This window comes from Ailuropoda melanoleuca, chromosome 13 (genome assembly GCF_002007445.2).
Source record: "Ailuropoda melanoleuca isolate Jingjing chromosome 13, ASM200744v2, whole genome shotgun sequence".
NCBI classification, from domain to species: Eukaryota; Metazoa; Chordata; class Mammalia; order Carnivora; family Ursidae; genus Ailuropoda; species Ailuropoda melanoleuca.
Window position 1 is genome coordinate 26,687,673 of NC_048230.1, and position 24,848 is coordinate 26,712,520.

Here is a 24,848-nt window from a genome sequence, read left to right on the forward strand (position 1 = left end):
TTGGTAACACAACTCTTGTGATCACAGGGCTTCTGACGCAGCACAAGTAACAGAGAGGAAAATACCACAGGAAGTCAGAAGGCCAGGTTTCCTACTACTAGTTCTCCTTTTTATTAGCAGAGTGACCTCAGGCCAAGCCCTTGACCTGAACCCCGGGTTCCTTCTCTGTCACCCACTCTACCAGTCTCTTCAAGTTATTGTCAGAATAAAATTAAATGTTACTTGGGGAAATGTTCACAACCTGAGATGATTTGTACCAATGTGAGAATTATTATCCGGACCTAATGTGATTTTATTTTATTTATTTTTTTTATTTTTTTAAAGATTTTATTTATTTATTCGACAGAAATAGAGACAGCCAGCGAGAGAGGGAACAAAGGCAGGGGGAGTGGGAGAGGAAGAAGCAGGCTCATAGTGGAGGAGCCTGATGTGGGGCTCGATCCCATAACGCCGGGATCACGCCCTGAGCCGAAGGCAGACGCTTAACCGCTGTGCCGCCCAGGCGCCCCAGGACCTAATGTGATTTTAAAAAGAAAAACCACTGACAAAGAGAACTCTGGTTTGCTACTAAATCACAATTCCTCAGATAAGCTACATATCAAAGAAATTCTCAGTGAAAGCGAAATTGGATTTAGCTATGATACCAGATGGCTTTCATTCTCACCACTGACTCAACTCTGAAATAATTATGTTTCAGTGTGGTAATTATAAGCCGAGCTATATAAACATACTGTAAACACAAACTTTACGGATGAAAACTTTGATATATAAAAGGTAAGGACGGTTGAAAAAAAGCTTGAAGAGGTAATAGGAAAAGGGGTGTCTGGGGGGCTCAGTCCGTTAAGCATCTGCCTTTGGCTCAGGTCACGATCTCAGTGTCCTGGGATTAAGTCCCGCATCGCCTTGCATTGGGCTCCCTGCTCATTGGGGAGCCTGCTTCTCCTTCTGCCTGCTGCTCACCCCTCCCCCCATCATGCTCTCTCACTCTGCTCTCTCTCTCTCAAATAAATAAATAAATAAATAAAATCTTTAAAAAAAAAAAAAAGAGGGAATAGGAATGAGAAAAGTTAGACAGTCCTCTTCTAGGTCCTGATGAAAGTAAATGTTCACTATGAATGCGATTCAAATATTTAAACACTGCTCAGGTCAGGCAATATTTTAGTCTTACTGTGTATTTGCATTTTGGGCTTCCAACATGGGTATAAGTGATTGGAAAGAGAAGCTGGGTTAGATTTGAAAAACCACCGCCACCTACCAGGATACACATTTTATCAAACTCTTCTGAAAGTCAAAAATTTTATAGAGTTGTGTGTAAAAAGTTACAAAGAACTACTGATTATCAGAAATCAACACCAATGGTAATTTAAAATAGAGGCCAACAGAAGGAATTTTAGCTGAAGAGACCTCAAAGAAGCTGGAAGCCTACCCTCTAGCTACCATGACACTGTTTCTAGTTATAATCAGGAAACATTTATTAAGACAATTGCAAATTATACTGTTTCTGGGCACCGTTTTTTGTTTTAAAGTTTTTATTTATTTGAGAAAGAGAGCTCTCGAGCACGAGAGAGGGGAGGGGCAGAGGGAGAAACAGACTCCCTGCTGAGCAGGGAGCCCTTGACGAGGAGCTCATTCCCATGACCCTGGGATCATGACTGGAGCAGATGTCAGATGCTCAAGCAACTGAGCCACCCAGGTGACCCACGGAGACTGTTAAACAAATAAACAAAAAGTAGAGTAGGTATGATTCCCATCCTAGAACTTTCCATTTGAATGAGTTTAAGGTTTAACAATAAAGAGAATGAGAAGTTTTAGTTTAAAAACCTAAGTCTATTGCTAATAGAGAATAGATTTTAAAAAAATAGGGAGCTGGAAAACATACAATAGCTAACTGAAAATGAAAATTAAGCATTAACTTCAACTTTCATTCTTGCATCTGTGCTTTTTTATGTATCTGAGTTTTTTAATTGATGGTTTAATTTGCCAGAATGAGAAAGAACATTACATTTTTATGACTGAGTCTTGTGGAAATGTAAAATAAATGGAGCCCGATGCCATACTATTGAGGACTTTTCGATCACTCTTTGTAATTATCATGAGTAAGTTTTATGCTGTTTCAAAAGTAATTTTTTTCCAGTTGTCATTTCCTGCTTCTCTGGCTCTGATGATTCATAAAGTAGGCTATAAATCTATTTCGCTCTTGTTATATAGCCTAAATGTTGAAAGGCAAGGGGGAGGAGGGCTACTTATAACTCTCGTATCTTTCTGGAAACACAACTTGCATTTTCTTTTTTTTTTTTTTCTTTTTTTTAAAGATTTTATTTATTTATTTGACGGAGATAGAGACAGCCAGCGAGAGAGGGAACACAAGCAGGGGGAGTGGGAGAGGAAGAAGCAGGCTCCTAGCAGAGGAGCCTGATGTGGGGCTCGATCTCACAATGCCGGGATCACGCCCTGAGCAGAAGGCAGACGCCCAACCGCTGTGCCACCCAGGCGCCCCAACAACTTGCATTTTCTTTAATCTTATTTACTTAACTCCAAATATGAAAAACAACTTTGAAGCACAAAGAGAAATTTACTTAAATCTACTCTCCTTTATTGAAGGTAAAGCTCAATAGGTGCAGCTTTCCAATTTACTTTTTGTTTTTTTTTTTTTTTTTTTTTTTTTTTTTTTTTAAGATTTTATTTATTTATTCGACAGAGAGAGAGACAGCCAGCAAGAGAGGGAACACAAGCAGGGGGAGTGGGAGAGGAAGAAGCAGGCTCACAGCAGAAGAGCCTGATGTGGGGCTCGATCCCACAACGCCGGGATCACGCCCTGAGCCGAAGGCAGACGCTTAACCGCTGTGCCACCCAGGCGCCCCCCAATTTACTTTTTGAATATTACCCACCACTAACCATCACCATATTAAAAACCATTAAACTCGGGGTGCCTGGGTAGCGCAATCGTTAAGCGCCTGCCCTCGGCTCAGGGCGTGATCACGGCGTTCTGGGATCGAGCCCCACATCGGGCTCCTCTGCTGGGAGCCTGCTTCTTCCTTTCCCACTCCCCCTGCTTGTGTTCCCTCTCTCGCTGGCTGTCTCTCTATCACATAAATAAATAAAATCTTAAAAAAAAAAAAAAGGAAAAAATAAAAATAAAAACCATTAAACTACTGAAGAATCAATTTAGCTTATTATTTAATACCTTCAACAAACGTTTAGTGAGTGACTACTATGTCCCAGGTGCACTGCTCTAACTACTAAGGATAAAGAAGAAAACAAAACAAATAAAAACCCCTGCCTTCATGGAGTTTAAATCCTATAAGGGTAAAGAAAAAGAATAAACAAATTATACAGAATGTTAGATAGTAATAAGAGCTACGGGGGGAAAAAACAGGAAAGGGAAATAAAGAGTGTGTTGGGGTAACGGTGTTATCATTTTAAGTAGGGTTGTCTGGAAATGCCTCTTTGAAAAGGTGGTATTTTAATCAAGATTTGTAAGCCATGCAATTATCAGGGATAGAACATTCCAGGAAGAGGGAATAGCAAGCATAAAAGCTCAGAGGCAGGAGAGTATGTTGTATGTCTGAAGAAGAGTTAAGAGACCAGAATGACCAAGGGTGCCTGAGTGGCTCAGTCAGGTAAGCATCCAACTCTTTTTTTTTTTTTTTAAAGATTTTATTTATTTATTCGACAGAGATAGAGACAGCCAGCGAGAGAGGGAGCACAAGCAGGGGGGTTGGGAGAGGAAGAAGCAGGCTCATAGCAGAGGAGCCTGATGTGGGGCTCGATCCCATAACGCTGGGATCACGCCCTGAGCCGAAGGCAGATGCTTAACCGCTGTGCCACCCAGGCGCCCCCAACTCTTTTTTTTTTTTAAGATTTCATTTATTGGGGCGCCTTCGGCTCAGGGCGTGATCCCGGCGTTATGGGATCAAGCCCCACATCAGGCTCCTCCACTATGAGCCTGCTTCTTCCTCTCCCACTCCCCCTGCTTGTGTTCCCTCTCTCGCTGGCTGGCTATCTCTGTCAAATAAATAAATGGAATCTTCAAAAAAAAAAAAAAAGATTTCATTTATTTATTTGAGAGAAAGAGAGCATGAGAGAGAGAGAGCATGAGCAGTGGGGGAAGAGGGAGAAACAGACTCCCCACTGAGCAAGGAGCCCGATGTGGGATCCGATCCCAGGACCCTCCAAGGGGTGACCTGAGCTGAAGGCAGACACTTAACTGACTGAGCCACCCAGGGGCCCAGCATCCAACTCTTGATCTCAGCTCAGGTCTTGATCTCAGGGTTGTGAGTTCAAGCCCCGCAATGGGATCCATGCTGGGTGTGGAGCCTACCTAAAAAACAAAAAACAGGGGCGCCTGGGTGGCACAGCGGTTAAGCGTCTGCCTTCGGCTCAGGGCGTGATCCCGGCATTATGGGATCGAGCCCCACATCAGGCTCCTCCGCTATGAGCCCGCTTCTTCCTCTCCCACTCCCCCTGCTTGTGTTCCCTCTCTCGCTGGCTGTCTCTATCTCTGTCGAATAAATAAATAAAATCTTTAAAAAAAAACAAAAAAAAACCCAAAAAAAACCAAGAGGCCAGATTGACCAGAGTAAAAGGAATAAGACGGAGGAGAGTAGGCAACAATTCTTCTAAGGTTCCTTTCTGGCTTTTCACCAAGACATTTTGAGGTATAGTTTTTAATTATTTTGTAGATTTAGCAAATGCCATAGATATCACCTAGTGACTACTTGGGGTTCATAATCTTTGTTGTGCCATAGATCCCCTTTGGCAGCTGGCGAAGCCCATAAACGCCCTTCTCAGAGTAATGCTTTTAAGTGCATAAAATAAAAAATATAAAATTATACAAGAAATTAATTATATTGAAATAAAGTTCTAGCCATAGGCCTCCAAGGGTCAAGGAGGGTCAGCAAATTAAGAGCTCCTGAATACACACAAGAGAATCTTCCTGAGGTGATAAAACTGTTCTATATCTTGACTGGGTTACACAGATATATACATTTGTCAAAACTCAAGTGACTTACATACTTAAGATCTCTGCATTTCACTGTACGTAAATTATGCCTCAACATAAAAAAAAAAAAATACACACACAAAAAAGCCTTGAGGGGCACCTGGGTGGTTCAGTCAGTTAAGCAGCTGTCTTCAGCTCAGGTCATGATGGATCGAACCCCATGTTGGGCTCCCTGCTCTCTCCTTCTTCCTCTGCCTGCTGCTCTGCCTACTTGTGTGTGCGCTCTCCCTCCCTCTGTGTGTGTGTCAAATACATAAATATAATCTTTAAAAAAAAAAAAAAAGAGTCACATGCTCTGCTGACTGAGCCAGCCAGGTGCCCCAGTAGTCTTATTTTTTTTTTCCAAAGATTTTATGTAATTATTTGAGAGAGAGAGATAAAGGAAAAAAAAAAACACGAGTGGGGGGAGGGGCAGAGGGAGAAGAAAAGCAGACTTCACACTGAGCAGGGAGCCCGACTTGGGGCTTCATCCTAGGACCCCAGGATCATGACCTGAGTGGAAGGCAGACGCTAAACCAACCGAGCCACCCAGGCACCCACCACCCAAGTAGTCTCATTTAAATATACAGGGCTAGTTCAACCAAACACCTACCCACTCACAAGCACAAATCATTTGTGATTTTATTTTGCCACTATTTTTTTTAAAGATTTTATTTATTTATTTGACAGAGATAGAGACAGCCAGCGAGAGAGGGAACACAAGCAGGGGGAGTGGGAGAGGAAGAAGCAGGCTCATAGCAGAGGAGCCTGAGGTGGAGCTCGATCCCATAACGCCGGGATCACGCCCTGAGCCGAAGGCAGATGCTTAACCGCTGTGCCACCCAGGCGCCCTTTATTTTGCCACTATTAACTATCCCCATTCCAAGTGATTGAGCTGTCTTTAGAGCTTGGATGAAAAGACCAATTACTCCAAACCAGATTTCTGCCCCAAAGTAGAAACAATCAAGATAGTCTGTGAGCTAGGAAAGATGGGGAGCTGAGTGTGTTAAGGGAGTAAAAAGGGAAGGGGAGAGGCAGAGTGGAGAAAAAGGGTAATTTCTTATATTCCCAAAGCTCTTAAGAAAAACAGCAACTTTAATAGTCTAATCTTAATATAATTTTTTCTTCTTAATATGTGCAAGGTCAATTCTACTTATTTGCGTAGGATATAATCAAGTAAAGAAGAATCTCAAATTAATAAACTCTTCTGTCGACTTACCAGATTGGACACTCCAAGATTTTCTGCATAGCATTGAGGACATCTTGTACTTCTTCAACACGATCCGCAGGTAAATCCATTTCTTCCTGTTCCAATGAATTTTAAGGCATAAGCTTAAATATATGTGTGTATATTTGTATGCACACACGTTACTTTGAAAGGTTTATAAGAACAACAGCCTAGTTTCATTAAATGTCATTTTTAAATAAGAAATTAAAGATTGGAGTGCTTTAAAATTACACCATAGAATTAAGGACAAAAGCTTTATTTTTTTTTTAATTTGAAAAGCTATTTTTTTGCAATTAAGACCATTTAAATTCCCTATTTTTTTTCCCCACATAAAGCCTCCAACCACTTCCTTTTGGTTTTTTCCTCTCTCCAAGAAAAAGAAAGCCATAGTGGGGTGACTGGGTGAGTGATGGTAGCCTCATATTTCTCCAGCCATCCTGGCTCTTTTCTTTTTCTTGCTGAAAACCAACCTCAACAAAAACAAAACCAACACCAACCGACGCTCCCCACCCCTGCTCTTCCCCAGTGTTTCCCACTGGTCTGCATTCATCTCACGATCCTCTTTAGGCACATCCACGCCAGTAGCCTCTGTAACTACTGACGCCCCTCTACTTTCTTCTTGTCCCTTATCAGAAACGCATATGAAGCCAGTTCTTTCTTAAGGGCTCTCCCACCAACTAAATACAGCCTCCTCCTATTCTCAGACACATTCCTTCCCTCTTTCCTTCCGCAGGATCTCCTTCTCACATATGCCAGCCGGTCTTTTTATACTATGATGCGCCTCTCAAAATACATTCCAGTTCCTGCCACCAGGATCCCCCCTCGGACACACCCTGCCCCGCCAATCCTCAGTGCTTTCCCTGCCCCGAGACCCACAAAGTGCCCCCGTCCCCACGATTTCTCCAGACTCAACGTCTTAGGCTTCTCAGGTTCCATCCTCTGCGGGTCCCTGCCAGGTAATACCCATCTTGCTCTCCCACAGTCCACACCTGTTTCCTGTCCCACGGAGCAACCCTTGGACCCTCTCCCTTCCCGTAGGCTCTCTCACCTTCACCCAAAGCAAAGCGTCGGGGCTTCCCGGGTCCAGGGGCCCAGTTGTCTGAAAGACCCCCGGACCGCCCTCTATCCACAAAGCCTTAGCGAGATCACCCCGCGCAGTCGCACTTTCAATTTATCTGTAATTCCCGCGCTTTCCTGTTGCCACGGAAACCGGCCGCAGCCACTGAGCGAGAACCTCTCAGAATACGAGACTGAAACACGTTACGGAAGGGCGGAGCAGAGAGAGCCGAGAGTCTCTCCAGGCTCCCGATTGGTCATCCATTCTTTCCCCGCGTTACGTAATTAGAAAGAGACGGAAGAGAAAGAATTCTCCTGGAGTTTTCCATTAGGCCCCTGCCCCCTCACCTCTACGCTTCCACTTGCGGCTTATTACGTCACAGAGTTTGCTGGACTAGGGCCGGAATCACTATCTGAGGCCCGAAACCGAGCGCAAGGTAGTGCCTGAAACAGTCGCAAAAAGGGGCCCTGTTCCCTCACCATTTCCGCCGCAATGGAAGTCTCCAGTTTAGGTAACTAAAAGGATTGCTGGGGGTGGGGGGGGGGGAACTACGATTTCCAGCATGCATTGCGGATCGAAAAGCCTTCGCCACAGTGTTCCTTGGAAACTGTAGTCTTATGGAGAGGCGCTTCCGACACCGGAAGCGGGCGCAGTTCTCACGGCAAGCCAGCTGATAGCTCGAAGAGCTCCGTGCGCTTATGCACGTCAACAGATATGGATTGGAGTGTTAGGTTTTCGTATCTTGAGAGCGGCGAATAGGCTAAAGAACCTACAAGTCCCAGGAAGACTACAGTTCCCATCCAGCCCCGCGAGTCTCGGGCAAGGAGTCCACTAAGGTCAGTGACCTAAGGGGACGCGGAGGGCGCCGAATTTACCTGGGAAGGGGAAACGGGATTCGACCCGCGACTGCGCACTCGTAGTTCCGCCCCTCTGCCCCAGTGTTTGTTATTGTTGTGCTGTTCTGGCAGCTCCTGCCCCGCCCCTGCCACGCATGCTCGACCAATCAGTGGGATGGTAGTTTTGAGGGACAACTAGTAAGAGCCAATCACCTTGTCCGAAACTCAAAACTGGGGACTAGACCCTCTTTCTATCCGCCATGTTAGATTCACCCCGCAGGGATAGCAGCGGAGCTGACTGCGAACGGTTCTTGGCCTAGCCTTCGGCAGGCGCCCCCCGGGGGCGGGGAGCTGGTAAGGAAGCAGCTGCGATTACGGAGGGATGGGAGCACATCGCCACTGAGAGGGTTAGGAGAAGTTTAAGGAAGGGATCCTGCAAAAAAGAGGGGCTACTTTTTCCGTGTCTGGGGGGCAGCCAGTCTTGTCAGTGACCGGAAAAGAGAGCCGTTCGGGTTGAGCGGCCGAGGGGGCGGATACTGCCAGAGAGATGGAGGGTCTGTGACTCAGAACGCTCGGCATCTGCTGATGGAAGGCCGAGACACCCCAGTGTCTCCCTTCAAAGGGGGCACAGGCAAAGAAAACGACAGAGAGTCCTCCGAGGGTGGTGACATTGTCTTGGGGACGTGGAGTGCTAGGAAACGATAACTCGAAGACTAGGATAAAGTCTGCAAGGGGAAAAAAAAACGGCACTGCCCACACAGTCTCCCAACCCCATCCCCCTCGGCTTGTTGAGAACCTCATAAAGAAGTCTCCTTGGTCGGGGACCTCTGGTATTGGAAAGACACCGTTTTTTTTTTTGTCAAACTCTAGGTCACACATTTTAACCCCCAAATAGCTTGTCAGGCCTTTGGCGGAGGCAGTAATCAAAGTTCAGTTTCCCAGGTCTGCTTCATTAATGGGATTTTTTGGTATCCTGAAAAAACTGACGTAGAGGAAAAACTGATTGTGCCAAGCAGAGGGTGAGCCAGTGGCATGAACTTACAATAAAGCCGGTTTTGAAAGCTGAAGGCCTAGGCCCCAGCCATCTGAATTTACTGGCTTTAAACCTACAAGGACAGATGGTGTAAACCATAGCTTTGGTATTTCCACAAGTTCAAGATTAATGCTCTTCCTGAAAGAATTTTCACATAAAAGCCAAGCAGAAATAGGCAATTCTTTATGAAGACCTGGATACGATCCAGCTTAGCTAGAATCCCCCACTTCCTGTTTTCTCTCATCAGCCTACCAGCTGGATGAGCTCCAAGGTAACTAAACTAATTTTAATTGTGTAATTTGAGAAAAGGGGAGTTAGATTAGTTTCCTTCCTTTGGGCTCTCAAAAGTGTGGAAGGGTTTCTCGGAAGTTGAAAAGTGAGAATGTGTTTCAGAATATCCACTTTTTGGCTGACTGAATCAGTTACTTCATTTCCCTGATACTTTTTGCCCAAGATTCTGGGGAGTTGACAGGAATTCTTTCCAAATGTTAAGGACCCCAAGAATTGCATTCCATATAAATGAATACTAGATGTTAGCTGATTGGTGCTAGAAACTGTTATTTTTTTGATAGTGAACTTGGCTCTAGGTAAAGACAAAGAATGAAAAAAATTGGAGAGTAATTGTTTTGGGATTAAAAAAAATTCCTGATCCTCAGAGTTCAAGCTCCTTTTAAAAGACAGCCTCAATTGTATTGTTTCACAGGGCAGTGCATTTTGGCTTCTAAAGACTGATTTATTGTAATCATTTTTATATTTGAGTAACGTTTTCAGAGAACTTGCACACACGTTTTTATTTGACCTATTTTACAAATTAAGGAGCTGAAGCTCAGGGGTTAAATGACTTGCTCACCATTACGTGGCTAGTAATGTGTCAGAGCTGTGTCTGGAGCCCAGCTCTTCTCAGCCCTTTTGCTCCCTCTCCCAATATGCTGCAAACTCCTGAGACTTAGTCTTATTCATCTGCCTCCTGTGCCTAGAGCAGAATCTGGTTCTTTGAAGAGATTTCTTAAAAGATTTGTTGATGAATATGTTTAAAAGATGACCTTTTTCATTACAACTTGGGTTTAGATTTTAACAAACTATTTTTTCATAGTCATAAGAACAAACCAGTCTAACAACTCATCAGTAAATAAAATCCTTACTTAAAAGCCAACTGACCAGAGGGGCACCTGGCCGGCTCAGTCAGTGGAATTTGCAACTCTTGATCTTGGAGTTTTAGGTTCAGTCCCATGTTGGGTGTAGAGACCATTTAAAAATAGAATTTTAGGGGCGCCTGGGTGGCACAGCGGTTAAGCGTCTGCCTTCGGCTTGGGGCGTGATCCCGGCGTTGTGGGATCGAGCCCCACATCAGGCTCTTCCTCTGTGAGCCTGCTTCTTCCTCTCCCACTCCCCCGCTTGTGTTCCCTCTCTCGCTGGCTGTCTCTATCTCTGTCGAATAAAGAAATTTAAAAATCTTAAAAAAAATAGAATTTTAAAGGAAAAAACAAAAAAAACAAAAAACTGACGAGAGTAGACATTCAGTTACAAAACTGTTAACTTCTTAGGCATGATAATGGTATCGGGGTTTTCAAAAAGTCTTGTTTTCTGGGTTTTTTTTTTGTTTGTTTTTTCATTTTTTTTTTAAGAGTTACATGCTCAATTTTATGGACGAAGTAATGGCTGGCTGTCAAAATAATCCAGTAGGGGGGCGCCTGGGTGGCACAGCGGTTAAGCGTCTGCCTTCGGCTCAGGGCGTGATCCCGGCGTTGTGGGATCGAGCCCCACATCAGGCTCTTCCTCTGTGAGCCTGCTTCTTCCTCTCCCACTCCCCCGCTTGTGTTCCCTCTCTCGCTGGCTGTCTCTATCTCTGTCGAATAAAGAAATTTAAAAATCTTAAAAAAAATAGAATTTTAAAGGAAAAAACAAAAAAAACAAAAAACTGACGAGAGTAGACATTCAGTTACAAAACTGTTAACTTCTTAGGCATGATAATGGTATCGGGGTTTTCAAAAAGTCTTGTTTTCTGGGTTTTTTTTTTGTTTGTTTTTTCATTTTTTTTTTAAGAGTTACATGCTCAATTTTATGGACGAAGTAATGGCTGGCTGTCAAAATAATCCAGTAGGGGGGCGCCTGGGTGGCACAGCGGTTAAGCGTCTGCCTTCGGCTCAGGGCGTGATCCCGGCGTTGTGGGATCGAGCCCCACATCAGGCTCTTCTGCTATGAGCCTGCTTCTTCCTCTCCCACTCCCCCTGCTTGTGTTCCCTCTCTCTGGCTATCTCTATCTCTGTCAAGTAAATAAATAAAATCTTTAAAAAAAAAAAAAAAAAAATAATCCAGTAGGGAACAGGTATTGCTGTAATAAGATTAGTCCTGTGTTGATGATAATTACGGAAGATAGCTGATGGGTCTTTAGGGGTTCATTGTATATTAAGTTTTCTTCTTTTGTATATGTTTAAATTTTCCCATAATAGTTTGGTTTGTTGTTTTTTTTTTTAATTAGGTTACTATAGTTTTGTTAAAACAGTTGACTACTGTCAATTCATACTGGGGGAATTGGGTGGGGGTAATACAGAAGTATAGATGAAATGAGGGTAGCCTTTAATTGTTTATTCTGACTATATGTCCACCACTCTCTATTTTAATGTATGAAATTCTCCGTAAAAGAAAAGAAAGTAAAACTTAAAAAAAAAAAAAAACCACACATGAACTTGGATGAAAGGTGTTGACTGCTACCCTGTAGTTTCTTGGCTAATATTTTGTCCTCTAAATTGTTAAAACTGATCTAATAGAGAACCTGGGTTGCTCAGTTTAGGAAAAGACTGCTTTTTCAAGAAAAAACGTAGAATGTCACTCTTAAGTTAAGAGAAAGTAAATTCCCTGAGGGTAGAGACCTATTGGTCTTACTCTTCTATCCTGCTACTAGCAGATATTGAGTGGTATCTATTGAATTAACAAATCATATAAAGTTTCAGAAAATCTGAAAGAATTTTACAAATGTTACATGATTTCTGTGGGTGTGGCCAAAATTTACACTGTCTCAGCATGCATTTAACAGTGAGATTTGGGGGATACTTGGATGGGCCTCTGACTCTTGATTTCAGCCCAGGTCCTGTTCTCTGGGTCGTGGGATTGGTGGGGCTCTGTGCTCAGCAAGGAGTCTGCTTCTCTTCCTCTGCCCCTTGCCGTGCTCAAGTGCACTCTCTTTCTCTAAAATAAATAAATCTTTTTAAAAAAAATACAAAGGGGCGCCTGGCTGGCTCAGTTGGTTGAGCATCCGACTCTTGGTTTCAGCTTGGGTTGTGATCTCGGGGTCCTGGGATCAAGCCCCGCGTCAGGCTCTGTGCTCAGCAGAGAGTCTGCTTGTCTCTCTTCCTCTGCTCCTCCCCCCCACTCAAACTCACGCTCTCTTTCTCTCTCAAGTAAATAAATAAATAAAAATCTTAAAAAAAAAAAAAACAAAACCAAAACAGTGAGATTTGTTTTAAGCCACCCACCAGACTAAATAGCAGAAGAGCAGAGACACTGTCTTATTCACTGCGGTGTCTTCCTAGCCTAGCATGTATTAGGGCTTCACAAGGATTTGCTGAATGACTTCTGCAGTTTATAGAACCGGCTCTAACGTATGTTCTCTCTCTCCTCATCCTCTCAACTCTAGCCCCACAGCATGGAACCACAAGTTACTCTAAATGTGACTTTTAAAAATGAAACTCAAAGCTTTCTGGTTTCCGATCCAGAAAATACAACTTGGGCTGATGTAGAAGCTATGGTGAGTGTTACTTGGTTTCTCCATCCTTGAAGCATAATTTTTTCAAAGGTAGCTACTTTTAGCTGTGTTGTTTCATAGCTGTCATATTTACCTTTTCTAGGCCTTTTGGAAAATTCCTTTTGACAGGGGTTCAGTATTCATATAGGAGATGGGCACCACCACCATCCACCCCCACCCCCTGGGGCACAAACAAATTCTTTAATTTGCAGCTAGGACTTAGAAAAGCTGTTAATTTTAGAAACAGTGTGAGGAATGAACTGGTGTGGGCCCCATCCTAACCAGGCCCCAGCTAATCGTTCTCCTGCCTGAGAGCAGATATGTTACTGTGGTTTGTGAACCATCAAGGATATGACCTATGTTTTGCAAGCTGATTGTTTTTATTGCTAGGTCAGAGGTTGAGTATCTAAAAGTTTATGCAGTGGGGTCCCTGGGTGCCTCAGCTGGTTAAGCATCTTAACTCCTGATCTCAGCGTAGGTTTTGATCTGAGGGTAGTGAGTTTGAGCCCTGCATTGGGTTCCACGCTGGGCGTGGATCCTACTTAAAGAAAAGGAAAAAGTTGAGCAGAAAAATCTCCCACAGGTGCTTAGCTGCTCATCTCTTCTTGTGTTGTTGTCAATGCCTTTCTGCCTCCTGGTTTGCCCTTTGTACTCTTCTGTTTTTATTTGGTTTGCAGTAGTGAATGTTTTACTTCCTATGCAACTGTTTATCCAACGAAACCCTTTGGTAAAAGCGTGCTTTTATTTGGTTATGTGGTATGATAACTAAAAAGGAAAAAAAAAAAAAACGGGCAGACTTCACAAGATGATCTGATGTAGATCTCTGTCTTCAGCAAATACTCCTTTATACCATCCTAAACAGGTGGTTATCCAGAAAGTTGGGTCTGTTTGTCAAATGATCTGAAAATTAAACACAGTGTTCTTTTTCTAGTAGTTAAATGAGTTGATAGCTTGCCTTTTTTCTTTATTGTAAATTTTAAATTATTAAAAGGTAATATACGCCCATTATAAGAAGTAAAACAATCCAAACGTCTGTAAAGAAAAAGTTACTCTCTACTCCTTCCTCCTTCCATCCACTGTTCCCACCTCTTTGGGGTAACCAGTGTTAACAGCCCTGTGTATACTTACCCACATTTTCCATGTTCATACAGATTTCATCCTAGGATCATACTGTAAATATAATTCTGCAGGGTGCTTTTTTCCCCCAACAGTGTATTACAGACAGTTCTCAATCAATAGATAAGGATCTGAGCTCATCCTTTTTAAAGCTATGAATTGTCTATAGTATTTTGGTGTTGTCATACCATAATTTAACCATTTCTTACTGAAAGAGTGTATCTAGTTTTTTTTTTAATTGAGGTATAATTGCCCTATAACATTATACAGGTTTTAGGTGTACAGCATAACAATTCTGTATTTGTATATATTGCAAAATGATCACAGTAAGTCTAGCTAACATCTGTCACCACACGTAGTTACAGTTTTTTTTCTTCTGATGAGAACTTTAAAGATCTACTCTCTCAGGAACTTTCAGATATACAGCACAGTATTATTAACTGTATTCACCATGCTGTACATTACATCCCCAGGACTGACTGGTTTTATAACTTAAGTTTGTACCTTTTACCACCTTCACCCATTTCATGCACCTCCCACCCCCTGCCCCTGGCAACAACCAATGTGTTGTCTGTATCTATGAGTTGACTGTTGTTATTTCACTTACTTAGTGCCCTCAAAGTCAAAAGGGTTTTGTTGTTGTTGTTTTGCTTTTTACCATTGTATAATAAACTACAGGAGAGATCTCTTTGTCTATATAACCTATGCACTGTTCTGTAGGATAGTTTCCCAAAGAGAGATTAATGGGTCACAATGCATGTAATTTTAAATTTTAATAGATACTGCCAGGTGCTTTGCAGAACAATTGTAGCACCTAAGAGAGTTGTATGACAAGGGGCACCTGGGTTTAGAGCATCTGCCTTCCGCTCAGGTCATGATCCCAGGGTCCTGGGATCAAGTCCCACATAAGGCTCCTTGCTCAACGGGGAACCTGCTTCTTCTCCCTCTGCCTCCACTACCCCTGCTTGTGCTCTCTTATCTCCATCTCTCTCTATCAAATAAATAGAATCTTTTTTTTTTTTTAAGATTTTATTTATTTGTCAGAGAGAGCGAGAAAGAGAGCGTGCGCGCGTGCACACAAAAGCAGGGAGAGCTGCAGGCAGAGGAAGAAGCAGACTCCCTGCCCAGCAAGGAGCCGGACACGGGACTCGATCCTAGGACCCCAGGATCACGACCTGAGCTGAAGGCAGACGCTCAACCAACTAAGCCACCCAGGCATCATTAAATAGAATCTTTAAAATATATATATAAAATAAATGTATAACAGTACCCTAAATTTTTGACAACATTGGGTGTTATGGCTTTAAAATTTTTTCACCATTCTGTTGAGATGACATCTCATTGCTTAAATTTGCATTGTTCTGACTACCATCATGGTTGAACATCTTTTCATATATTTGTTGGACACATCTGATTTCTCTTGTATGAAATCTCTATACATTTTTGCCCCCTTTTAACTGGGTGGTTAATCTTAACAATTAGCAGTTTTGCAGATGGTCTTTGTGTATTGCAGATAATAACCCTTTGTTATGAGTTGTAAGTAACACCCCCCCCATTCTTTGTCTTTTGACTTTGTTCATGTCTTTTTTCTTCTCTGCCATTTTTGTGTTTAATTTTTATGTAATGAAATATGCCCATCCTTTCTTTTATGACTTCTGGGTTTCTGTTACAACTTGGCTTTTTGATATCTTCATCATATACCATGTACATTTCGTTTGCAGGTAAAAGTTTCATTTGATCTGACCACTATTCAGATAAAATACCTGGACGAGGAAAATGAAGAGGTAAAGTATATGACAGTACCCATGGCCAGGTATCCAGAATAGGGATCTTATTTCTCAAGAGTGATGGTGGATTGAAAAGTTCAGACTAGTGTTTTTTTCATTGTGTAGTGGTTTAAATGTACTTGATAATTGCATGTTCCAAGCCGACAGTGGCATCTGAGATGGAGTTGAGAGATGAGGAAGCAACACTGAAGAAGGAAATTTGAGAGATAACTTTTAAAACTATGTAGTGATACAGTTCAAATATATCACAAGCTGCCATTTAGTTTATAGTAACAAAAATAATGGCAGGGGCGCCTGGATGGCACAGCAGTTAAGCGTCTGCCTTCGGCTCAGGGCGTGATCCCGGTGTTGTGGGATCGAGCCCCACGTCAGGCTCCTCTGCTGTGAGTCTGCTTCTTCCTCTCCCACTCCCCCTGCTTGTGTTCCCTCTCTCGCTGGCTGTCTCTATCTCTGTCGAATAAATAAATAAAATCTTTAAAAAAAAATAGTAATGGCAAACCTTTATTAAGTGGTGGTTACATGTCAGAGTAACAATACTATGTATTAGGTGTTGCGTTATTATCTATCTTTTACCCATGAGGAAACTGAGGCCCAGAGACGCTAAGTAACTTGCCCAGAAGCACAAAAGCTTAGAAATAGTAGAGTAGGGGGGTTCATTCCATACCTCCTGGCTCCAGAGCGCAGGCTCTTAACCGCTGTATTATGCTGCCTCTTACTTAATGTACCTAAAATAAAAGGAGGATACAGGAGTTAAGCAATAAAGTCCTTCATTATTCACAGTTAGTTCATGATACTGGAATAGCTGAACCCCAATCTGAGATTGTGGATCTTATCTGTGAGGTTGGTCCTAGTAACAAAAATGTTCAGTTGAAGTTTATAATTCCCTGTTGCTTTTGTCCTTTTACAGGTATCCATCAATAGTCAAGGTGAGTTCCTGAGAGACCCTTTTCAGCTTTATTTAAAAGCTTTAGTCTGTTCATGAGCATGTACGTTTCCATTTACACTCAGATCTTGCTGCAATATTTAGAGTGGAATTTAGTATACAGGAAATTGATACCACATTCACTCAGCCATGGGTATTAGTTACATACTGCATTTTTATTTTGTAGCGGGTTTTTTTTGTATATAGATTAGTGCCTTTGATTGGATCCTACGGACAGCTTTAATGGAAGGTTCTCTTATATTTAAGATGCTAATCTTCTGAAAATATGCTTCCCAGTTGAACACATACAACTCCATTCTCCTGGTTTTGCCTTTGTCCCTGACTTGGTATATATATATTCCTGTCAATTTATGAACATATAAAATGGTATTCCAGAACTTATTTATAAGATGCTTGGTTGTTCAGAGCTCGGAGCGCCTTTTCCCCATAGGAAGAATATACTGTTTGAAGGTTAGGTTCCCATGCTAGCCCCCGCAAAGCTTATTTTAACCAGTTCTAATGGTAGTTAATGATGATAATTTTATTGGGCTTCGATTTATTGTGCTTTGAAGATATTGCTTTTTTTTTTCTTCAAATTGAAAGTTTGTGGCAACCCTGCATCACTTTTTCTAACAGCGTTTGTTCACTCTGTGTTGCATTTTGATAATTCTCAAAATATTTCAAGCTTTTTCATTGTTATATATATTATGATAATCTGTGATCAGTAATTATGACTTGCTAAACGCTCAGGTGATCTGTAGCATTTTTTAGAAATAAAGTATTTTTTTAAATTAAGGTATGTACTTATTTTTTCTTTAGGCATAACGCCCTTACACACTTAATAGATTGTAGATGGTATAAACATAATTTTTATATGCACTGGGAAACAAAAATTCATTTGACTTGTTTTGCGATATTCACTTTATTGCAGTGGTCTGGAATGAAACCTGCAATATGTTTGAGGGCTGCCTATATTAACACTACGCATGAACTCCCTTGCGTCCTGAGCTTCACTGAACCTAGTATGAGGCAGCTGGGTTGAGGTTTCATACCTGGAAGGCTCCAGTAGCCGGGGGAGGGGGCACACACTATGACACGGGACTTAGAGAACTAATGTACAGGTAGTTTCTTTTTGCAGTGGGATGGGAAAGGAATTTGTCAGCAGAAAGGTAGCAGCTGTTCATGTATAGGGATTGTAAGCAAAAAATTCTTAAAAGTAAGGATTGGCTGTCCTTAAATAGAACCTTTTGGGCTGGTGAAGAAATATCACAAGTGTATGTTCTTTGTTTTTTTAGGGGAGTATGAAGAAGCACTTAAGGTAATGGTCACTTCATCTTATTTTCAAATAATTTTAAAAAATTTATTGACTAGGGGTGCCTGGGTGGCTCAGCCAGTTAGGCGGCTGCCTTCAGCTCAGGTCATGATCCCAGAGTCCTGGGATCAAGCTCCACATCAGGCTCCCTGCTTCTCCCTCTGTGCCTCCCCTTGCTCGTACTCTCTCCCCCCCGCCAAATAAATAATACAATCTTTTAAAAAAATTTACGGACTAAAACTAGAACCTGAATTCCAGTAGCCAGGGGCAGAAACTAATGAAACACAGCAGAACGGATTTTGAGAGAGAATGTGACAAGTAGGGCATACCACTCAGCAAAAGGCAGCTCCTGATAGAAAGGTTCTTTCTAGTTACTGTTTCCTCTCATTTGTGGTCTTGGTATCACTACTGTAGCATTTAAAAATACAGAGAGGCGCCTGGGTGACTCATTTGGTTGGGCGTCTGATTTGTGATCTCAGCTCAGGTCTTGATCTCAGGGTCATGGGTTCAGACCCCTCATTGGGCTCCACTCTGGGTGTGGAGCCTACTTAAAAAAATAATAGTTAAAAAAATAAAAATAACTCTGTGAAATGATGCTTTCTGTTTCACACTTCTCATCTCCTTTCTTTACTTTGTTTCCTATAGAATGTTATAGGATAATGCGGGAGAATATAAGGTACAAACTATTGAGTTCACCATTTTTTGCTTGTCAGTAATGATTTAGAGCAATCCTCAAGGTCACTTCTTTTAAGGTATGCCCAGCTGTCCCTTCATTACCACCTTTGTAATTAAGATTTTTCTTTAGGGGCGCCTGGGTGGCACAGCGGTTAAGAGTCTGCCTTCGGCTCAGGGCGTGATCCCGGCGTTGTGGGATCGAGCCCCATGTCAGGCTCCTCTGCCTGTGAGCCTGCTTCTTCCTCTCCCTCTCCCCCTGCTTGTGTTCCCTCTCTCACTGGCTGTCTCTATCTCTGTCAAATAAATAAATCTTTAAAAAAAAAAAAAAGATTTTTCTTTAAAGTTTGACTATCCTTTATGTACTTCTAGTCCGTGACTATCTTCCATACTCACTTTTGGTCTAGGGAGGGAAAGGCAAGATTTTTTTTTTTTGTTTCCTTTTTTAAGTAGGCTCCATGCCCACTGTGGAGCCCAAGGTGGGGCTTGAACTCACAATCCTGAGATAAGACCTGAGCTGAGGGGTGCCTGGGTGGCGCAGTCATTAAGCGTCTGCCTTCGGCTCAGGACGTGATCCCGGCGTTCTGGGATCGAGCCCCACATCAGGCTCCTCTGCTAGGAGCCTGCTTCTTCCTCTCCCACTCCCCTTGCTTGTGTTCCTTCTCTCTCTGGCTGTCTCTCTCTGTCAAATAAATAAATCTTAAAAAAAAAAAAAAAGACCTGAGCTGAAATCAAAAGTTGGAGGCTTAACTGACTGAGCCACTCAGGTGACCCAAGGCAAGACTTTTTTTAAACTGGGAGCTGGATTTATCCTTTTTGTTGCCTGGTCGAAATTGCCATTGTGGGTGCCACTGGATTCAACAGTTTAGCCAGTCTTCTTGGTTTTTATTTAGAAATCCTTATTTACCAGCTAGTTGCTTGGTTTTGGACATTCAGGCCCCGCACTGGTTTCTCTTAGTTGAGATACTCATCTCTTAGTAATCTCATGCTTCACAATTTCCTTCTTCCCCAGTTTTCATGTGGTCTTCCTGTTTCCTCTTTCCCTTTTTTTTTTTTTAAAGACAGAGTGCAGGGGAGTGAGGGGGTGGGGCAGAGGGAGAGAGAATCTTAAGCAGGCTCCATGCCCAGTGCAGAGCCCAACTTGGGGCTCAGTCTCACAACCCTGAGACACGACCTAAGCCAAAATCAAGAGTCGGATGCTTAACTGACTGAGACATCCGGGTACCCCATTTCCTCTTTGCTTTTAAGCTGTTGTATTATGCTGTCCCCCACACCCTTCACCCTTGTCCAACTCAAGTCTGTGGTCTTCAAAACTCAGATTTCCCATAATCACTGTTTACCTGTCTAGTCAGAAATTCAGACCTCGGGGGGTGCCTGGGTGGTTCAGTTGGTTAAGTGTCTGCCTTCGGCTCAGGTCCTGATCTCAGGGTCCTGGGATGAAGCCCCCCATCGATCCCTGTGGAGCGGGGAGTCTGCTTGTCCCTCTCCCACTGCTTTTGCTCGCTCTCTCTAATAAAATCTCATAAAAATAAAATCTCAGACCTCGGGGGTCTAGATGTTGTGTAAGCCTGCCCTGTCTCAGGAAGCCAGACTCTTTATATACGTTTTTACATAGTACTTGTTATATGATATTTAAGGTCCCGTGTTTATATTTTGACACATTTCATTGTAGTCATTTCTTGAGCAATTTTTTCCACAGACTGTACCATACATTTTACTACCAGCCTCTTGGCTTATGGTCTAGAATAGGAGCTGGCAAACTAGCCAGTGGGCCCGCCATAGGTTTTTATAAATAAGCTTTTATTGGAACCCAGCCATGCCTATTACATATCGTCTGTGGCTGCTTTTGTGCAGACTTGAGAAGAAAATGTATGGCCTGCAAGCCTAAAATATTTATTATGTGGCCCTTTAAGAAAATTTGCTGATCCCTGATCTTAAAATAATACCTTTCAAACTTTTTGGCCATAGAATGCTATTTTTAAATAGAAGCTTAAATCCGATGTATAAAAATAAATAAAAGAACAATTCTTGTCACTGGGTGACAAATGGGGAAATCTAGAAACTGATAGACTTGACCCCTTATCTCTTGGACACTGGAGTACCTCCATGGAACCTCAAATGTTCCCTGAAGTAGAGTTTTCAAAATAGGATTTTTAAGATGCTCTTCAAAAAGAGGTAACCACTCAAGCATGCTTTCCAAAATACTATTCTTAATGGAAAAATAAACAGTTATAGGATATAACTTTAAATTTCTTGGGTTCTGGTAGTCTGGAATTGACAATTTTGAAAAGTTGAGATTAAAATCTGTAAGTAGGGTCATACATAAAAACCAGTTCAACAGAAAAGTAGTAACCCAGTTAATGAGAACATCTCACCTAATAAAGTGCTATCCTAAACCTACTTTTGCGTGTTTGATAAGAAAACCATTCCTAATTAACATTTTAGGCAAAAAACAGCAGGATGACTAATAGCGTAGTATATGCCATTAGATTTAGTAAAATAAAAGTACATCCTAATATTTTCAGTGTAAATCACCATACCCCTTCTGTTTAGATGTCTTTGAGGTTTTTCATTTGGGAAAGGAGACTCGGGGCGCCTGGGTGGCACAGCGGTTAAGCGTCTGCCTTCGGCTCAGGGCGTGATCCTGGCGTTACGGGATCGAGCCCCACATCAGGCTCCTCTGCTATGAGCCTGCTTCTTCCTCTCCCACTCCCCCTGCTTGTGTTCCCTCTCTGGCTGGCTGTCTCTATCTCTGTCGAATAAATAAATAAAATCTTTAAAAAAAAAAAAAAAAAAGGAAAGGAGACTCACACGATATGTTTTTATTTCATAACGTATCCTCTCAGATGGCAGTTAAGCAGGGAAACCAACTACAGATGCAAGTCCACGAAGGCTCCCGTGTTGCTGATGAAGCCCCGCTGCCACCAGCTGTACCAGAAAAGCGGCCAGTTGTGAGGGCAGGGAAGAAGCCACTTGCACATTACTCGTCACTGGTGAGGGTCTTAGGATCAGACCTGAAGACCCTAGAGGAGCCTGCAGCACAGGTACAAAGAGAATGGACCTGTCCCCCTAGTTTTTCTAGCCTTACATCTCATCGTCTCTGGTGTAACCCTTGAGCTGTCCATCAGAGACTTGGGAGTTACTGTGACCATCTCTGCCTGACTCTCTGAACCTGGTAACTGGGTACTTCTGGAGAAGGGGCAAGAGGGTGATACAGAGACTTTGTTCTCCTTTTATACTCCCTCATACTCTTTATTGGGTTGTTTTTTTTTTTTTTACCATACCTTTATATTATTTCACAAAAGAAACTTCAAAGTACTGCATTTCAGGAAAATTATTTTAAACAAGGCTGCCTGGCTGGCTCAGTTGGTAGAACATGCGACTCTTGATCTCAGGGCTGTGAGTTCGAGCCCCACATTGGGTGTAGAGATTACTTTAAAAAAATTAAAATCTTTTTGAAGAAATACTCATCTTAAACAGAAAAAAAAAAAGGAGCCTCCAAGATCTTGGGTTGTGTTTCCTTGCAGCGGTTTCCACTTGCTCCCCGTGACGCAGACCAGCCTAAAGACAAGCCCCCGGACTGGTTCACAAGCTACCTGGAGACAGTGAGTGTTCTCTCTGATGTAGGTTTTAGCAGCCATGTGGGCACAGGTGGAGTGTGGGAGAAATAGAAAGCTGAACCCAGACGTCTTCTGCCTCTGGTGGTATCAGAAAAGAGGGAGCCTAATTCTAAGTTTGAGGGGAAGGAACAAGTCTCTATGCTTGAAAAGGAAGAGCTTAGAAATGTACTCATCAAAACAATTTCTTGGTATCCCCTTTGAACCAGTGTGCATGTGGAAAGAATAGGCCTTCTTTTGCCACATTTCTCTCCATTCGTTCAGTAGCTACTAGCTGTTGCTGTTCTTTACCAGAGACAGGGAGGAGGCTAGTCTGTTTGATCTCTTCAGGCTTTTTTCCAATGTTGGAACTGAGGGTTTTTTCCCCCATCTTCTGCTCTATATCCTAGTTCAGAGAACAGGTGGTTAAAGAAACGGTTGAGAAACTGGAACAGAAATTACATGAAAAGCTAGTCCTCCAGACCGCATCCTTGGGTTCTTGTCCGTCCGAAGTCTCAATGCCCATTTCAGAGGAAACACTGTTTTTGCCAGAAAACCAGTTCAGCTGGCATATTGCTTGCAGCAGCTGCCAAAGGAGGATCATCGGGGTGCGCTACCAGTGCAGGTGAGCGGTCCCCTCAGAGCGCAGAGCTGTTCGACCACCTCCGAACAGCCTTCCTGGCATTCTGGAGAGGTCGAGGGAGACTGGGCACACACTGTCTCTGCATCACACATGGATAGCAGCTCTAGATTGGAAACAGGCTATTCATCACCCACAAGAGATACTGTTTAAAGGGTAACTGTTCAGACTGATGTGTTCAGATACACATTTGAACTAACAGAGCCAGACAAAGTTCTGTTCCCAGAACAAAATTATATCACCAGGGATTATCTCCCTGTTACTCCAAATGCTTTCATATCCTGCTTTCTCCCATAGATTTTCCTTTGAAATGAATACATGTTAAGTGCTGTTACCTTTTTACGAGGAAACTTGAGACAGGGCAGGGCCAGGTGACATGCTCAGGTTACCACCTAGCTGGTAATACAGCCAGTATGGAAGTCTGGTGTCCTCTCTCTCGACCTCTGGTACTTCCCACTTGCCATGCTTTTCCCCACAGCCTGTGCCCATCCTACAATATCTGTGAAGATTGTGAATCAGGGCCATACGCCCATGACTCCAACCACATCCTGCTGAAATTGCGGAGACCTGTGGTGGGTTCCTCTGAAGCGTTCTCTCATCCGAGGTTCCCTGCCCCTCGTCTCCCTGCTGCTCTGGAACAAGCCAGGTAAAACCATGAGTACACGGATGGGCATCTTCGTTGTGGTGATGGGGCATGAATCACAGAACTGCAGACAGTCCCCTTAGTTCCTGCACATTTCCAGTTGATGTGTGACCATGGGGATGATGAGCCGAAGCTTATGAGACAGAAATGAGAACCATAGAAGTTAAGCTAGAAGCTGGCACTGATGGAGTGCCAGCTACAGGTGGCTCAGAATAGCTTCAACATTTGTTTATAAGGTTTGTTTTTAAAGACTTTCCATTTGTGACCTCACAGGCTCCAGAAACAGGTCGACAAGAATTTTCTTAAAGCAGAAAAGCAAAGGTTGCGAGCTGAGAAGAAACAGCGAAAGGCAGAGGTCAAGGAACTCAAAAAGCAGCTTAAGCTTCACAGGAAGATTCATCTGTGGAGTTCCATCCACGGACTCCAGAGCCCCAGGTCCCCTTTGGGCCGACCAGAGAGCCTGCTGCAGTCAAACACCCTGATGTAAGTCCGGGAATCCGGGGCCAGGGTGGGCACCGAGGCTGGAGGTCCAGCCTTCCGAAACCAGAACTTCAGCCAGGTTTTTCTCTCTTTTTTTTTTTTTTTTTTAAGATTTTATTTATTCGGGGGCGCCTGGGTGGCACAGCGGTTAAGCGTCTGCCTTCAGCTCAGGGCGTGATCCCGGCGTTATGGGTTCGAGCCCCACATCAGGCTCCTCTGCTATGAGCCTGCTTCTTCCTCTCCCACTCCCCCTGCTTGTGTTCCCTCTCTCGCTAGCTGTCTCTATCTCTGTCAAATAAATAAATAAAAATCTTTAAAAAAAAAAAAAAAGATTTTATTTATTCGACAGAGAGAGACAGCCAGTGAGAGAGGGAACACAAGCAGGGGGAGCGGGAGAGGAAGAAGCAGGCTACCAGCGAAGGAGCCTGATGCGGGGCTCAATCCCAGAACGCTGGGATCATGCTCTGAGCTGAAGCCAGACGCTTAATGACTGCGCCACCCAGGCGCCCGATCAGCCAGGTTTTTCTCTTAATCAGCAGTCCCTAACAGCCAAACTCTTAAAACTTCCTGTCCTAGGGGCGCCTGGGTGGCTCAGTCATGTGAAGCATCCAACTTTGGCTCAGGTCATGATCTCAGGGTCTTGGGATCAAGCCCCTTGTCAGGCCTCTAAGCTCAGTGGAGAGTCTGCTGAAGTTTCTCTCTCCCTCTCCGCATACTCGCTAGCGTGCACACGAGTGCTCTCTCTCACTCAAATAAATAAATCTTAAAAAAAAAAGAATTCAAACTTCCTATTCTCTGATCCT

General features: G+C 43.1%; 2 protein-coding genes across 17 annotated transcripts in view; one reads left to right on the forward strand and one right to left on the reverse strand.

Moving 5' to 3' along the window:
• Nucleotides 1-8,207, reverse strand: part of BRCA1 (BRCA1 DNA repair associated) — a 62,438-nt gene extending 54,231 nt beyond the window's left edge. For 3 of the 12 annotated variants that reach the window (XM_034641127.1, XM_034641126.1, XM_034641122.1), the window contains exons 1-2: nucleotides 7,258-7,422; nucleotides 6,201-6,286 (exon numbers count right to left, since the gene is read on the reverse strand). In XM_034641127.1, the coding sequence (XP_034497018.1) occupies nucleotides 6,201-6,280 (80 nt within the window). In that variant the 5' untranslated portion in view covers nucleotides 6,281-6,286; nucleotides 7,258-7,422. Of the gene's footprint in view, nucleotides 1-6,200; nucleotides 6,287-7,198; nucleotides 7,427-8,141 lie in introns of those variants that run through there. The other 9 variants (XM_034641132.1, XM_034641131.1, XM_034641130.1 and 6 more) reach the window with 6 other exon arrangements.
• Nucleotides 7,584-24,848, forward strand: part of NBR1 (NBR1 autophagy cargo receptor) — a 30,544-nt gene continuing 13,279 nt past the window's right edge. The window contains exons 1-10 of one of the 5 annotated variants that reach the window (XM_011216745.3): nucleotides 7,584-7,777; nucleotides 12,770-12,880; nucleotides 15,715-15,777; nucleotides 16,688-16,706; nucleotides 17,998-18,020; nucleotides 21,533-21,730; nucleotides 22,214-22,291; nucleotides 22,693-22,907; nucleotides 23,401-23,568; nucleotides 23,839-24,048. In XM_011216745.3, the coding sequence (XP_011215047.1) occupies nucleotides 12,779-12,880; nucleotides 15,715-15,777; nucleotides 16,688-16,706; nucleotides 17,998-18,020; nucleotides 21,533-21,730; nucleotides 22,214-22,291; nucleotides 22,693-22,907; nucleotides 23,401-23,568; nucleotides 23,839-24,048 (1,076 nt within the window). In that variant the 5' untranslated portion in view covers nucleotides 7,584-7,777; nucleotides 12,770-12,778. The other 4 variants (XM_011216744.3, XM_002930053.4, XM_034641134.1 and 1 more) reach the window with 4 other exon arrangements.